At 39.3% G+C, this 15314-nt stretch overlaps 1 protein-coding gene across 1 annotated transcript in view; it reads left to right on the top strand.

Annotated features, from left to right (window-relative positions):
• The window catches only part of SLC9C2 (solute carrier family 9 member C2 (putative)), an 87240-nt gene that overhangs the window by 64298 nt on the left and 7628 nt on the right, over positions 1 to 15314 (top strand). The window contains exons 21-23 of the mRNA XM_058540050.1: positions 4139 to 4237; positions 7896 to 8063; positions 9140 to 9271. Of these exons, the coding sequence (XP_058396033.1) occupies positions 4139 to 4237; positions 7896 to 8063; positions 9140 to 9271 (399 nt within the window). The remainder of the gene's footprint in view (positions 1 to 4138; positions 4238 to 7895; positions 8064 to 9139; positions 9272 to 15314) is intronic.

A 15314-nucleotide genomic window follows, 5' to 3' on the forward strand; every position in this document is an offset into this window, starting at 1 on the left:
TTGGCTTTTACTCTGAATTAAATGGAAACTGATTGGAAGGTTTTGAACAGAGAAGTGACACGATCTAACTTACATTTAAAAATGACCACCCTGCTGCTGTGCTGAGAATAGGCTGTAAGGGGTCAAGGGCAAGCCAGGGAGACCAGTTAGGAGTCAGTTACAATAATGCAGGCAAGAGATGATGGTGGCTTGGACTAGCGAAAGTGGTGAGGAGTGGTCAGACCCTTGATGTATTTTGCAGATAGAGCTGATAGATGCCGATGGTGGGAATGTTAGAGAGAGAGAAGATGACTTCTAGGATTTTAATCTGAAAATAGAATGGAGTTACCATTTACTTATATGCGAAAGAGGAGACTATGGGGGGTAGGGGCAAGAGTTTGATTCTGATTAAGTTAAATTTGAGAAAGCTATTAGACATCCAAGTGGAGATGTTGAGTAGATAGTTGGATATATGACTGGAATTCAGGTGGGAGGCCAAACTGGAGACAGACATTTTGGAGTTGTCGGCATAGAGATAATACTTAACGTCTTGAGACTTGATAAGATAACTTACGGAGGGCCAGCCCCGTGGCTTAGTGGTTAAGTGCACGTGCTCCGCTGCTGGCGGCCTGGGTTCAGATCCCGGGCGCGCACCGACGCACTGCTTCTCTGGCCATGCTGAGGCCGCATCCCACATACAGCAACTAGAAGGATGTGCAACTATGACATACAACTATCTACTGGGGCTTTGGGGGAAAAAATAAATAAATAAATAAAATTAAAAAAAAAGATAACTTAAGGAATTATTATGGACATCTAAGAATTGAGTCCTGGGCTATACAACATTTAGAGGTGGGGAGATGAGGAAGAATTAGCAAAAAGACTTGAGGATAGAAAAAGAGATCAGATTTGTGGTTACCAGAGGCAGGGGGTAGGGGCTGGGGGAATTGGATGAAGGTGGTCAAAAGATACAAACACACAAGTTATGAGATAAACAAGTCCTGGGGATGTAATGTACGACATGATGACTATAGTAAACCCTGCTGTATGGTGTATTTAAAAGTTGTTAAGATAGTAGATCCTAAAAGTTCTCATTACAAGGAAAAAAATTTTCTTTCTGTGACTATATGAGGTAATGGATATTAACTAAACTTATTGTGTTAATTATTTTGCAATATATGTATGTCACGTCATTATGCTGTACACCTTAAACTTATACAGTGCTATATGTTAATTATATCTCAATAAAACTAGGAAAAAAAAGAATCGAGTAATCCATCAGGTAGGAGGAAAACTAAAAGAGTGGTGTCCCAGAAGCCAAGTGAAGAAAGTATTTCAAGAAGGAAAAAGTGATCGACTATATCAAATAAGGCTGAGAGATCAAATAAGATGAAGACTGAAAATAGACTATTAGATTTAATAATGTAGAGGTCAGATTTTTGAAAAAAGACAAACCATAAGTCTGAATTTTTATGTGAAATTTGCAAATTTGTGAAATTTGGCAACCAATTAAAAAATTTTAAAATACTGTGCAGACCAAACAAAATACATCTTTGGACTGGACGTGACGCCCCCTAGACCACCAGTTTGTGGCTTTGGTTTTAAATGCCTATTGTATGAATTATAAGGTTTATAACTCTTTCATCAACCTGTTAAAACCTCTGTTTGATTTTTGGAATCAGGAAAACTGTGACAAAAAAATGATACTCGCTTTACCACAAATTTGGTTGTACCATACCTTGTGATCTAGGCATGAAGCCATATAAGGCATCTGTTTGTCCTTAATAAGATGTTTTCCTTGTTTTCTAGAAAGACAGTAATCATAGTGGGGTTCTGCTGAGCTTTGAATATCTGATTCCTTTTATGCCATTCTAGTGTTTTCTTCATGCCAGAAATTTTTGAATTTTTCATTTGAAATTGATTTCAAATTTAGTTAAATTAAGACTCTTTTGGTTGAAAGTAACAAAAACCTACCTGAACTAGTTTAAGCAAAGGGGAAGTTTACTGAAAAGATATTGTGGTGCTATACAGAAACTAAGAAACAGTTGACTAACCTTGAGCAGGGTGGGAGTCAGACCAGCTTTGGGACATCAGTGGTAGGAATTTGTGGACCCTTCTTCCAGCACTTGGCTGTGATGACTCAGTTCTCAACTCCCAGGCTCTTTGTCCCTCAGTTCAAATTCCTGAGAGAGAAATCCAACTGGCTTAGCTTGAATCAGATGTCCAGCTTCAGGGGTGCAAGTGTGGCTGTGAGAAGGAGGAGGAAACCTGATGGGCAGGGGCTGTTGGAGGTAGTTTAGAAAATAGATCTCAAATAAATGGGAGTGGGAGGTGGTCTTAGCCTGGGAAGAAGGTATCTAAATGGTGTTTATTATAATTTGCATCCTGTTCCATTTTTTAAAAATCCAATTTTAAGATAAAATTAGAATTATTACCTAAAAGATAATAATTTTCACAAGTATAATGAACCAACCATTCAGCAGTGAATGGGGAAGAAATGGGAAAAACAGTGAGAAGATAACTCCATAAATTACTGATTCACAGCCACCTGAGGTGAATCTACCACGAGGGCACAACCTTCTTCCCTTCCTGAACTTGCCCTGCCTCTGCAAAGCTGTTGGACTTCCTCTACCCACTTAGAGACATCCCTTTACTGACATCTCCAAGTGGTCCTTTTCCTTAATATGTTGGTACTCGGTAGCCATTTAAATCAGATTTTACCAGGGTAAAAATTGTGATGAATTGGGAGCACATGGGCATTATTCTCATTAAGTACAGACCAAGGATTGTGTGGAAAACTAAAATCCACTTAGTAAACAAAACAACACCCCTTTTTGTAGACTGTAATTTCAAGCTTGGTCTCCATCACAGCTATAGTTAATTTTCACTACTCCTCCTCCCTTCTTTCATCCTCCAACTGGTGTGGTTAATTAAAAAGGTAGTAGTCAATAAAGATAAGCTGGAAGACAATGGTAGAAAACCAAAGTCTGAATAATACCTATGCTGGGTAACTGGCTTTAGGCGAGCTTTTTAAAAAAATTGTGAAGTTGTCTATGCTTATTTCAACACTGTCGAATAATTCAGAAGTACATAAAATGAGAAGTGAAAACTATTCACTCCCCCACCCCACACTTAGAGATAACCATTTCCATATTTGGAAATATGTTTCCTACACATCTTTGTAAAATGCAAACCTGTCACCATAATTCTCCTGTTACAAACCCTTCAGTGGTTCCCCCTGGTTTTGGGAAAAGCCCAAACTCTTTAATGTGCCGATGAGACCCTTCAAGACCTGGCTCTGGCTCACCTCCCCAGTCCTGCCTCCACCAGGGCTGCACTATGACTTTCATGGGCCCTAGGCACTTTTGCCTTACTGTCCCTCTTCCTCCATAAAGTAGTACAAAAAATTATACTTTATGACTATGTTAGGATAAAGATGAATATATTAATACTAACTGTTTCGGTATTAAAACATTTTCCTCTACCTAAACGTTCTTTTATTCCCTTCTGATTTTGAAAGGAACTAAAATATTGTTTTGAGTCCCTACAAGTATTGTGAACCATAGGCACTGTGTCCATTGAAGCCTAAGGGATAACTCAGCCCTGGTCTCCACCCCTCCCTGCCTGAGACGTATTGAATCTTCTGCTTACCCCAACTGCAGATATTCTATTTGCTTCTGGATCTTTGCATATACTAAATCCTCTGCCCTGAATGGTCTTCAGCTCATTGTATCCTGGCTATTGGTTGATCTTCCTTCAGGTCTCAGCTCAGCTGTTCCTTCCTCTGTAAAGTCTTCCCTGGATACCCAAGACATGGTTCTGTGGTCTTTCTGGATTTTTCCAGAGCATCCTGTCCCTAACTCTTTTGTCAGAATTAACACACTTTACTGTAAACATCTACCCAACCTAACGTTTATTGGGTGTTTCTATCCGTCACTGTGTGAGGTCCTAATCTCAAAGTCTACAGTTTGCTTGCTTCTCCCTTTCTTTCTAAAAGTTAATGAGATATGTCAGCATGTTAAATTCATTAACAAACCAAGGAATATTGTTTGTGTTTTTATGCTACTTGAAAACCATTTTAGTTTTTAAAATCTTATTTCTACTTAGAAAAGTAGGCTATGGAGCTTTTGTATTGACTTTTCTTTTCTTTTTTCCTCAGGAAAGAGCAAAACTTGCCTATTTTGATTATGGAGATGTCATTTGTAAAGAAGGTGAAATGCCACAAGGAATCTACTTAATTATTTCAGGACTGGCAGTTGTAAGGGACTCTTTATTCAATTTCAATTCTGGCCCCCAAACTCATGTACTTTCTCCTACAGTCTAGCAGGAGAATGTATCGTTAATCATATAATCTCACAAATATTTAATTATCAATTTTGATGAATGCTGTAATACACATATAATATATAATGCTATTATATATATATGTATAGCCAGCCCTGGTGGTCTAGTGGTTAAGATTCGGTGCTCTCCCTGCTGAGGCCGGGGTTCATTTCCTTATCAGTGAACCACACCACCCGTCTGTCAGTTGTCATACTGTGGCGACTGTGTGTTGCTATGGTGCTGAAAGCTATGCCACTGGGATTTCAAATACCAGCAGGGTCACCCACGGTGGACAGTTTTCAATGGTGCTTCCAGACTAAGACCAGGAAGAAGAAAGTGCCCACCCACTCCCAAAAAAACTTTCCATTTTTTCAGTGAAGCATTGTCTGATACAGCGCTGGAAGGTGAGAGGATGTCGCGAAAGAGACCGGGCAGGGTTTTGCTTTGCTGTACACAGGGTCGCTAGGAATTGAAATCAACTCCATGGCACTAACGACTAGCAAATTTATTCTTTACTGAAAATGTATTTTGAAATATGTAATTATAACATAAAGAGAAATTTAGGAACCAAGAAGTTTTCAAATTTTTAACATAATCTCTTTTCCAAATGAAACCATTTCTGCTCAGAGTGAACACTACAGCTGAGAGATAATGATAATAACCAACATCTAAAAGGTGCTTCCTATTTTACAAAATGCTTTCACAGTCATTACTTATTCCTTACAATAATCCTGGGAGAAAGCAGTCTTTTCCATGATGTTCAGATAAGGAACTCAATACTTGGAGAGGTTGAGTTACTCACCTAAAGGTAATGAGAGTCAAGAATAAGTGAATGGACTGTAATGTCAGATCCTCACAGAATCAAATAGGATGAGGACCAAAAATAATCTGACCAATAGGAGGATTTTGGTGACCAGAGAGAGAGAAAGAAGTCAGTAGAGTGAGGAGGACAAGACTCCTTTAGAATCTGAATACTAGGAGCTGAATACATGGGTGAGCCCCAGCTTATGACTCAAATAACTCCTAGATTCTAGATGTTGGTTATGAGTGACAAACCCTTATTGTAGTGTGAATAATATATTTGGCTTTCTAATTTTAGAATGGGTATTTCAAACCTTAAAAATACCAAAATTGATCATGGAAATAAACCATTATAATAAATATAATACTAACACATGTATAGCACTTATTAAGTGTCTGGCACTTTTCATTCATCATTCACTCATTCATTCAACAAATATTTACTTCATTACTACCATGCAGCAGGCACTGTTCAATCTAGGCATGGAATTGAGAAAACACACAAAAATCCCTGCCTTCTTAGAGTTTACTTTCTAGTAGAGGCATAGAAAGAGATGGGACAATGAACAAAATAAATAAGTTAAATATATGGTATATTAGAAGTGACGGAGAGGTGACGAGGTCTGTTGTAATTTTTAAACGGGTGGTCAAGAATGGCAATACGTTATGATATTTATAACAACCCTGTTTTTCACATGAGAAAACTAATGCACAGAGAGATTGATTCACTTGCCCCCCAAGGGCACATGGTAAAAGGTCAAGGAGGGCTGTGAGCCCATGGAGTCTGCCTCCAGTATCTGTGTCCTTAGCCATTATACTCTGCTGCCTCCATTAGAATCCATGTGCTTAGCTCCTCCCATATGCTGTGTTCCCATTAGAATCATAACAAAACTATACTGCTACCAAAATTTATTAAATATGTCAAATCAAACATTTATTTACTTATTTATTTATTTTTGGTGAGGAAAATTCACTCTGAGCTAACATCTGTTGCCAATCTTCCTCTTTTTTTGCTTGAGGAAGATTAGCCCTGAGCTAACATCTGTGCCAGTCCTCCTCTATTTTGTATGTGGGTCGCTGCCACAGCATGGCTTTATGAGTGGTGTAGGTCCACGCCTCAGATCTGAACCCGCAAACCTGGGCAGCTGAAGCGGAGCATGCCAGACTTAACCACTACGCCATGGGGCTGGCCCCTCAAATCAAACATTTAAAAGCTACAAAATAACATGTTCTTTTGGGAATTTTCCTGCAATGACTGAACTGGCTAAGGCTTCTTAACATATAAGTCCAATGATATTTGGACTGAAGATGTGATATTAGTGTTCTATAAATGCCATAACAAATTACCACAAATTTAGCAGCTTAGATTTATGATCTCACAGTTCTGTAGTTCAGAAGTCCTATGCGCTTAGCTGGTTTCTCTTGTTTAGTTTCACAAGGCCAAAATCAAGGGGTCTGTAGGGCTGCACTCCCTTCTGGAAACTAGGGGCAGAATCTGCTTCCAGGCTCATTGAGGTTGTCAGTAGAATTGTTCCTTACAGGTTTAGGACAGAAGTCCCTGCTTCTTTGCAGGCTGTTGACTAGGGCCCACCTCTAGCTCCTAGAGCTCCTGTTTGGTCCTTGCATGCAGGCACTTACATCTCAGAGCTAAGGCACATTCAATCTTTCTTACGATGGTCATCTCTCTGACTGATTCTACTTCCTTTTCTACTTTTGAGGGCTCAAGTGATTACATTGGGCCCACCAGGATAATCCACTATCATCTCTTTAAGGTCAGCTGATTAGTAACCTTAATTCCATCTGCAAAGTCCCTTCACAGTGGTACCTAGATTAGTGTTTGGCTGAATGACAAAGAGACAGGAATCTTGGAAGGACTCCTTTAGAATTCTGTCTACCATAGGTGTTATCTTTTTTCTGGGTTTATAAAAAGCTGAGTCATTCTTCATTGCTCAAAGGGCCTTTGAGCTGCATTCAAAATTAAATTAAAAAAATTTCAGTCTTTTGGAAGCATGAATGCCTCTGAAAGTCTGAATGGTAATCACTAGCAGAGGACGCAATTTTCAGAGCACCTTCCTCAGTGACCCTTTGTTCCCTGTATCCTGTGTCCTGAACAACAGCCTTTCTCTTTGATGTTTACAGCTAAACTTTCTGGAAAATTCTGTAATCCTTCTGCTTGATTTCTTCCGCTTCCGTCTGAAATCTGATACTTTTCTTCTTCCTCTACCCATGTCTACCAGTTCTTTTCCCTGATGTGACTCAGCTATCCTGTGCTCATCTTAAAAACTTTTTCTGTTAATGTCTCATGGTAATTATTCTTAGGCATTTTAAAGAGAGACAAGGCTTTTGCTGAAATCATGGCTTGGTTTGGAGGCATATTAATTCATGATATCTGTTTTATGCATCCATGCAATCAAAAGTTTTTTTCCACCTGAGGCACTGGCCCGTTATGGTAAGAATACCTAATAGAGTATAGAGTGGGTAACTGCGTTAGTTGCAGACTGCAATTACTTCTTTTGGTGGGATTTTTATATAAGGAAGGTCTAAGTAGAAATGTGTAAATAGGGGTCATCTGTAAAGCTAAAGACTGGAGACAAACCTTGCCTTGGAGAGTTGAAATGTGCAAGAAACTGTGATTTTTGTGAAGCCCCATTTGTCCTTCACACCTGAAAGGATTCATAAAGAATCTTTTCCTTCCACTGTAATAATTGCAAGAAACAGCGGGAGCTCTTATGGTTTGGTCAGCAGTTTTTAATTTTGTATTTCCCTTTGCACATTTTTTTTTCCCTTGGCAGTTGCATAGTTCACCTCCTACCTTTGGAATAGACAGTAGCCTACAGCCTGATAGAGAGTCCAAAACCATGTTTACAGAGTACTGTACTAGTGGCGACATAATTGGAGAGCTGAGCTGTCTGCTTAAGCGTGAAATTGAGTATACTGCCATCTGTGAAACTATTTTACAGGTAAGAAATTGGTTCTATATATTGTGGGTTATTAATTAATTCTTCCTCAAGTAAATAAGGAATGCTAGCATCTTTTCTTCCTTCGGGTTCTGATATCTTACTTAGTCACCCAACCAGCTATTGTGAGGCAGTATAGACTAGCTGTGAGAAGGCAGATTTAGTGTCTCACATCCTGGGTGTGGGATCTGGAGCAAGGTATTTTAACCTCTTTGAGTCTTTGTTTATTAAAGGAGAGACTATCTAACTTTTGATGTTATGAAGATTAGGAAAATACCTCTGTCAAGCGCCAGGCATGTATAGGTGCTCAATAAATGGCCGCCATTATTGAGCAGCGTTTTTAAAGAATACTTGTTTGTTTTTAAACTCTCTTTCTTCCATTTTTCACTTGCTAAATACGAGCCTATGTATTCAACAAGTAAACAGCCTGATATTCCACTAGCTATGGGGGATTCAAATAGAAATGAGCTAAAATTCCCGCTGACAAAGAATTCTCAAGCTTTTGGGACTGTTAGATGCAATAGAGCAGGGTCCAGAGTCTTAGGGGTGTGAGGAAAAGAGGGAATGTTGCTTTATCAATTTCATACTACTTCACTTCTGGAAGAGGATAGAAGGCATGAATTTATTCACAAGACTGAAGTGAATTCATTGAAGTTCATTTATCTTGGATCCTGAAAGAGTAGTCTTCCTTATTCAGGTAAACCATGTGCCTCTGGAAACAAATACGGTAAATGAGCCCACTTTACCTACTGTGTCAGTAAAAACAGATAAGTTTGTGTGTCTTAGTTCCTAAATCTTGGGCTCATGAGCCATATCCCTTATCATAGCTGTTGACTGTTATGAATTTCCTATTATTAAGTCTATAGCTTTAATTGGACTGTAAATTGTATTATCTTATACATAGCAAACAACCTCTCCACAATACAGTGCTTTTAAATGGCAGAGTATCATAATCATACTAGAGTTGATAGTTTTTCTAAGAGGTTAGATGAAGATAAAATCTACAGGCATCTTGTTTTCTGATGGTCTTGTAATTTAGTTCCAAATCAAGCTTGCTGCTCGATACCTTGTCATTTCAGGCCTGCTTTATCTCCCTGGAGGATTTATATGAAGGCTTTGATGTCTTCTGGCCATCCCTGGAATATAAAATATGGCTAAAGCTTGCTCTCAGTACTGCCTATCAGTATTTTGAATCAAGTCTCATTGATGAGGTAAGTTACATGATTAAAATATGAATGAACCTTAATTTACTGTAATTTTTACAAAATGCATTTCATATTTTTGAGACAAAGACAGAGAGGAAGGTTATGTCCGATTTTCTAAAATTAGATTTCAGAATTTTAACCACTCTCTTATCCTGACTTCCGGCAGGTCATCAATCCTCTTGTCACAGCTAATTTTCCCAGGATACCTGCAGTCATCCCTTTAAAAAAATAAAGTAGATTCAGGGGCTGGCCTGGTGGTGTAGCGGTTGAGTTCATGTGCTCTCCTTTGGTGGCCCAGGGTTCACAGATTCAGATCCCAGGTGTGGACCTGCGTACTGCTTATCAAGCCACGCTGTGGCGGCATCCCATATAAAGTAGAGGAAGATGGGCATGGATGTTAGCCCAGGGCCAATCTTCCTCAGCAAAAAGGAGGAGGATTGGCAACAGATGTTAGCTCAGGGCTAATTGTCCTCAAAAAAATTAAATAAATAAAGCAGATTCAGCAAATATTAAATAGGTAGATCCCCAAGAACCAAGCGTAGCATTAATTAGACTTAGTTAACGAACATGTGGTCTGGTGTTTTATTATAGTCTACTCTATTTACCTACATTAATACAAATCTCCTGCCCTTTCAAAATCTTTATTGAGTTACCTGAGCCTCTTCTATAAACTTTCTCTCCAAAAAGTAGTAGTTCAAGACTGTTCTTGGACTGGCACAATTTACAATCCTATATTTATATCCTATTTAATAATTATTTGAGCCCCTGCTATGAGTCAGGAACTGGGGAAGTGACAGACTTGAAGTTCAACAATATTGACTGAATTGAGAGACTTCGTGTAGCTGTTGGATTAAAAAATTATCATGTCTCAAGAGAATGAGAAGACAGTCCACACGCTAGGAGAAAATATTTGCAGAAGACACATCTGATGAAGGACTGTTATCCAAAACATACAAAGAACTCTTAAAACTCAGCAATAAGAAAACAAACAGGGGCCAGCCCAGGGGCGTAGTGGTTAAGTTTGCTTGTTCTGCTTTGGCAGCCTGGGATTCGCCGGTTCGGATCCGGGGCGTGGAACTATACACCAATCATCAAGCCATGATGAGGCAGCATCCCACATAGAGCAACTAGAAGGATGTACAACTATGACATACAACTATCTACTGGGACTTTGGGGAGAAAAAAGGAAGAAAGGAGGAAGATTGGCAACAGATGTTAGCTCAGGGCCAATCTTCCTAAAAAAAAAAATTAATTAATTAAGAAAACAAACAATCCCCAGTCTTCCCAGCAGTGGGGACAGCATCCAAAACGTGAATTTCCCCAGTTGGGGCAGGGTTGCCTGATCCGAGGTTTCAGAGCAGACCACTAGCACACATGCCAGTACCAGCAATCAGAAGCTGTGGCCCCTGCCGAGCCCCAGCATACATCCTGAAGCTTCAGGAGATAGAGTGGTGCCGGTGACCCAGCCTCCTCCTCCTCCCCTGGCAGTGGCGCTGGTTTCTCCAGCAGTGGGGACAGCAACCAAAATATGGATTTTACCAGGAGGAGCAGGGTGCCCTGACCTGAGGTCTCAAAAAGCACAGTGGTGTGCACCAGTGACCAGAGACTGCAGGACCAGCAACAACACTTGTGGCTTAGCCCCTGCTCCTCCCCCAGCAGTGGCGGGTGGCACCTGCAACCTGAGGCTTTAGGAACCACAGCAGAACCTGAGACCCAACCTCTAGTAGTGGAAACCCTGACACCCGCTCTACCAGCAGTGGGGGCTGCATACAAGATCCTAGGCCTCCAGCAGTGACAGCAACACCTGTGAACCCAGTCCCCTGGACAGCAGTGCTGCCAGCACCTCCAGATAACCCACGAGCAGCAGTGCAGGTGGTGCATGGGCAGCAGCACCTGAGCCTGTGGAGATCCCATGGAGATCAAATAGGGGAACACGAGACCCAGGTGACCCCAGAAGCAGCAGAAGCGCTTGCAGCCGAGTGACCCTGCTGGCAACACCTGATAGTGCAGCAACATCAAAAACAGCAAGGCACCAGCAACTTCAGAGGCACAAGCAGCACAAGAAGGGCACAAGACAATGCCTCTGGCAGAGGCAGTGGAGGGTGGAAAGTGCAGGCTCTCAAATACAACAAGCAGCAGCTCAGAACCAAAGGAACCAAAGACGTACCCAAATAAGAAAGGTGGTTACTACCACAAATGTGCTGGCAAAGGATCAATTGATAAAGTACCATGAAGAACTACAGTAACACTGCAGAACAGAAGGAGAATGCCAACTCTCCAGAAACCAAACTTGAAGTTACATAAGATTACAATCTAACTGACATAGAATTCAAAATAGCTGTCATGAGGAAACTCAACGAGTTAAAAGAAAACTCAAAAAGTCAGTTCAATGAGCTCAGGAATAAAATTAGTGAACAAAAGGAGTACTTCACCAAGGAGATTGAAACACTAAAAAAAAAAAAAAAAAAAAAATACAGAAATACTGGAGATGAAGAACACAATTAATGAGATGAAAAATAAAGTAGAAAGCAATAAAAATGGAACAGAATATATGGAAGAGAGCGTTAGTGAGCTCAAAGATAGAAATCTAGAAATTATTGAGGTGGAGGAGGAGAGAGAACTAAGATCTTAAAAAAAACAAAGAAATTCTGAGAGAATTGAGAACTATCTGACTCAATTAGGAAAAGTAACATAGGGGTAATAGGCATTTCAGAAGGAGAGGAGAGGGAGAAAGGAGGAGAGCTTATTCAAAGAAATAATAGCTAAGAAATTCCAAAACCTGGGGAAGGAACTGGACATGCAAATACAGGAAGCTAATAGAACTCCTAATTATATCAATGCAAAAAAGGCATATAATATTAAAACTATCAAAAGTCAATGACAAAGAAAGGATATTAAGGCCAGCCAGAGAGAAGAAAATAACCTACAAAGGAACTCCCATCAGGCTTTCAGCAAATTTCTCAGCAGAAACCCTACAGGCTAAGAGGGAGTGAAATGTTATATTCAAAATGCTGAAAGACAAAAACTATCAGTCAAGAATACTCTATCCAGCAAAATTATCCTTTAGATATGATGGAGAAATAAAAGCTTTCCCAGACAAAAAAATGCTGAGGGAGTTCATCACCACTAGACCTGCCTTAAAGAAATGTTGAAAGGAGCCCTCCTACCTGAAAGAAATAGACAGACAGAATCAGAAAATTGTAGCTCTATATCAGAATAGATTAGTAAACACTTAATTATAACATAAAGGATAAACGGAAAGAAGGCATCAAAAATAACTATAACCACATGAATTTGGTCACAAACTCACAACACAAAAAAAGAATAATTTGTGACAACAAAAATATAGAAGGGGAAGAGGAAAAGGACAGAACCTGCATAGGCTAGTGGAGATAACAGGCTATCAGATAAAGGACTATCTCATCTATGAAGTCTTTTATACAAACCTCATGGTAACCACAAAACAAAAAATCAGAGCAGAGTCACAAATCATAAATAAGGAGAAAACTGAGAAAAACATCACAGAAAACCACCAAACTGAAATGGCAGTCAGAAATACAAGGGGAAAAAGAAACAATGGAAATATAGAACAATAGGAAAACAGGAAATAAAATAGCAGTATTAAGCCCTCATATATCAATAATCACTCTAAATGTAAATAGATTGAATTCACCAATCAAAAGACACAGATGGGCTGGATGGATTAAAAAACAAGATCCAACAATATGCTGCTCCAGGAAACACATCTCAGCTCTAAAGATAAACAGAGGCTCAGAGTGAATGGATGGAAGATGATACTCCAATTAAATGGCAAGCAAAAGAAAGTGGGTGTAGCTATACTTATATCAGACAAAACAGACTTCATGATAAAAAGGATGACAAGAGACAAATATGGGCATTATATAATGATAAAAGGAACTTTTCACCAAGAAGACATAACACTTGTTAACATATATGGACCTAACACAAGAGCGCCAAAGTATATAAAGCAATGATTAACGGACCTAAAGGGAGATATTGACAGCAACACAATAATAGTAGAGGACCTTAACATCCCACTTCAATGGATAGATCATCCAGACAGAAAGTCAACAAGGAAACAGTGACCTTAAATGAAACACTAGATGGACTTAATAGATATATATAGAACATTCCATCCCCAAACAGCAGAATACACATTCTTTTCAAGTGTACATGGAACATTCTCAAAGATAGACCATATGTTGGGAAACAAAGCAAGCTTCAATAAATTTAAGAAGACTGAAATCATATCAAGCATCTTTTCTGACCACAATGCTATGAAACTAGAAATCAACTACAAGAAAAAAGCTGGAAAGTCACAAATATATGGAGACTAAATAACATGCTACTGAACAACTATTGGATCAATGAAGAAATCAAAGGAGAAGTCAAAAAATACATAGACAGAAATGAAAATGAAAACACAACACACTATAACTTATGGGAAGCAGCTAAAGTGGTACTAAGAGGGAAATTTATAGTAATATAGGCCCACTTCAAGAAACAAGAAAAATCTCAAATAAACAACGTTACACTATACTGAAAAGAACTAGAAAAAGAAGAACAAACAAAGCTTAAAGTCAGTAGAAGGAAGAAAATAATAAAAATCAGAGCAGAAAAAAACGAAATAGAGACTGAAAAAACAATAGAAACGATTAATGAAACTAAGAGCTGGTTCTTTGAGAAGATAAACAAAATTGACAAACCCTTAGGCAGATTCATTAAGAAAAAAGAGAGAAGGCTCAAATAAATAAAATCAGAAATGAAAGAGGAGAAATTACCACAGCAATACAAGGGATTGTAAGAGAATACTATGAAAAGTTATACGCCAACAAATTGGATAACCTAGAAGAAATGGATAAATTCTTAGAATCATACAACCTTCCAAAATGAATCAAGAAGAAATAGAGGGCCGGCCCCGTGGCTTGGCAGTTGGGTGTGCACGCTCTGCTGCTGGCGGCCCAGGTTCGGATCCCGATCCTGGGCGCGCACCGACGCACCGCTTCTCCGGCCATGCTGAGGCCGCGTCCCACGTACAGCAACTAGAGGGATGTGCAGCTATGACATAAGACAATGTGCTGGGGCTTTGGGGGGAAAAATAAATAAATAAAATTAAAAAAAAAAAGATAATTTTTTTTTTTTTTTTTTTTTTTGTGAGGAGATCAGCCCTGTGCTAACGTCCGCCAATCCTCCTCTTTTTTTTTGCTGAGGAAGACAGCCCTGGGCTAACATCAAAAGATAATGTTTTTTTTTAAAAAAAAAGAAGAAATAGAGAATCTGAATTGACCAATCACAAGTAAAGAGATTGAAACAGTAATCAAAAACCTCCCACAGACTTTATCAGACTAAAGAGCTTTTATAAGACAAATGAAACCAGAATCAAGATGAACAAACAACCAACCAGCTGGGAGAGAATATTTGCAAAACATACATCTGACAAGGGGTTGATCTCCATAATATATAGAGAACTCACACAATTGAACAACAAAAAAACAAACAACCCGATCAAAAAATGGGCAGAGGAAATGAACAGACACTTCTCCAAGGAAGATATACAGATGGCCAATAGGCACATGAAAAGATGCTCAACATCACTAATCATCAGGGAAATGCAAATCAAAACAACACTAAGATACCACCTCACGCCCGTTAGAATGGCTATAATCACCAAGACAAAAAACAACAAATGTTGGAGAGGATGTGGAGAAACAGGAACCCTCATACACAGCTGGTGGGAATGCAAATTGGTGCAGCCTCTATGGAAAACGGTATGGAGATTCCTCAAAGAATTAAAAATAGAGATGCCCTATGATCCAGCCATCCCACTACTGGGAATCTATCCAACGCACCTGAAATCAACAATCCAAAGAGGCTTATGCACCCCTATGTTCATTGCAGCATTATTCACCATAGCCAAGAAGTGGAAGCAACCTAAGTGTCCCTTGACTGACGATTGGATTAAGAAAATGTGGTATATATATACAATGGAATACTACTCAGCCATAAAAAAAGACAAAATCGTCCCATT

This window comes from Diceros bicornis, chromosome 4, assembly GCF_020826845.1.
Source record: "Diceros bicornis minor isolate mBicDic1 chromosome 4, mDicBic1.mat.cur, whole genome shotgun sequence".
NCBI lineage: Eukaryota > Metazoa > Chordata > Mammalia > Perissodactyla > Rhinocerotidae > Diceros > Diceros bicornis.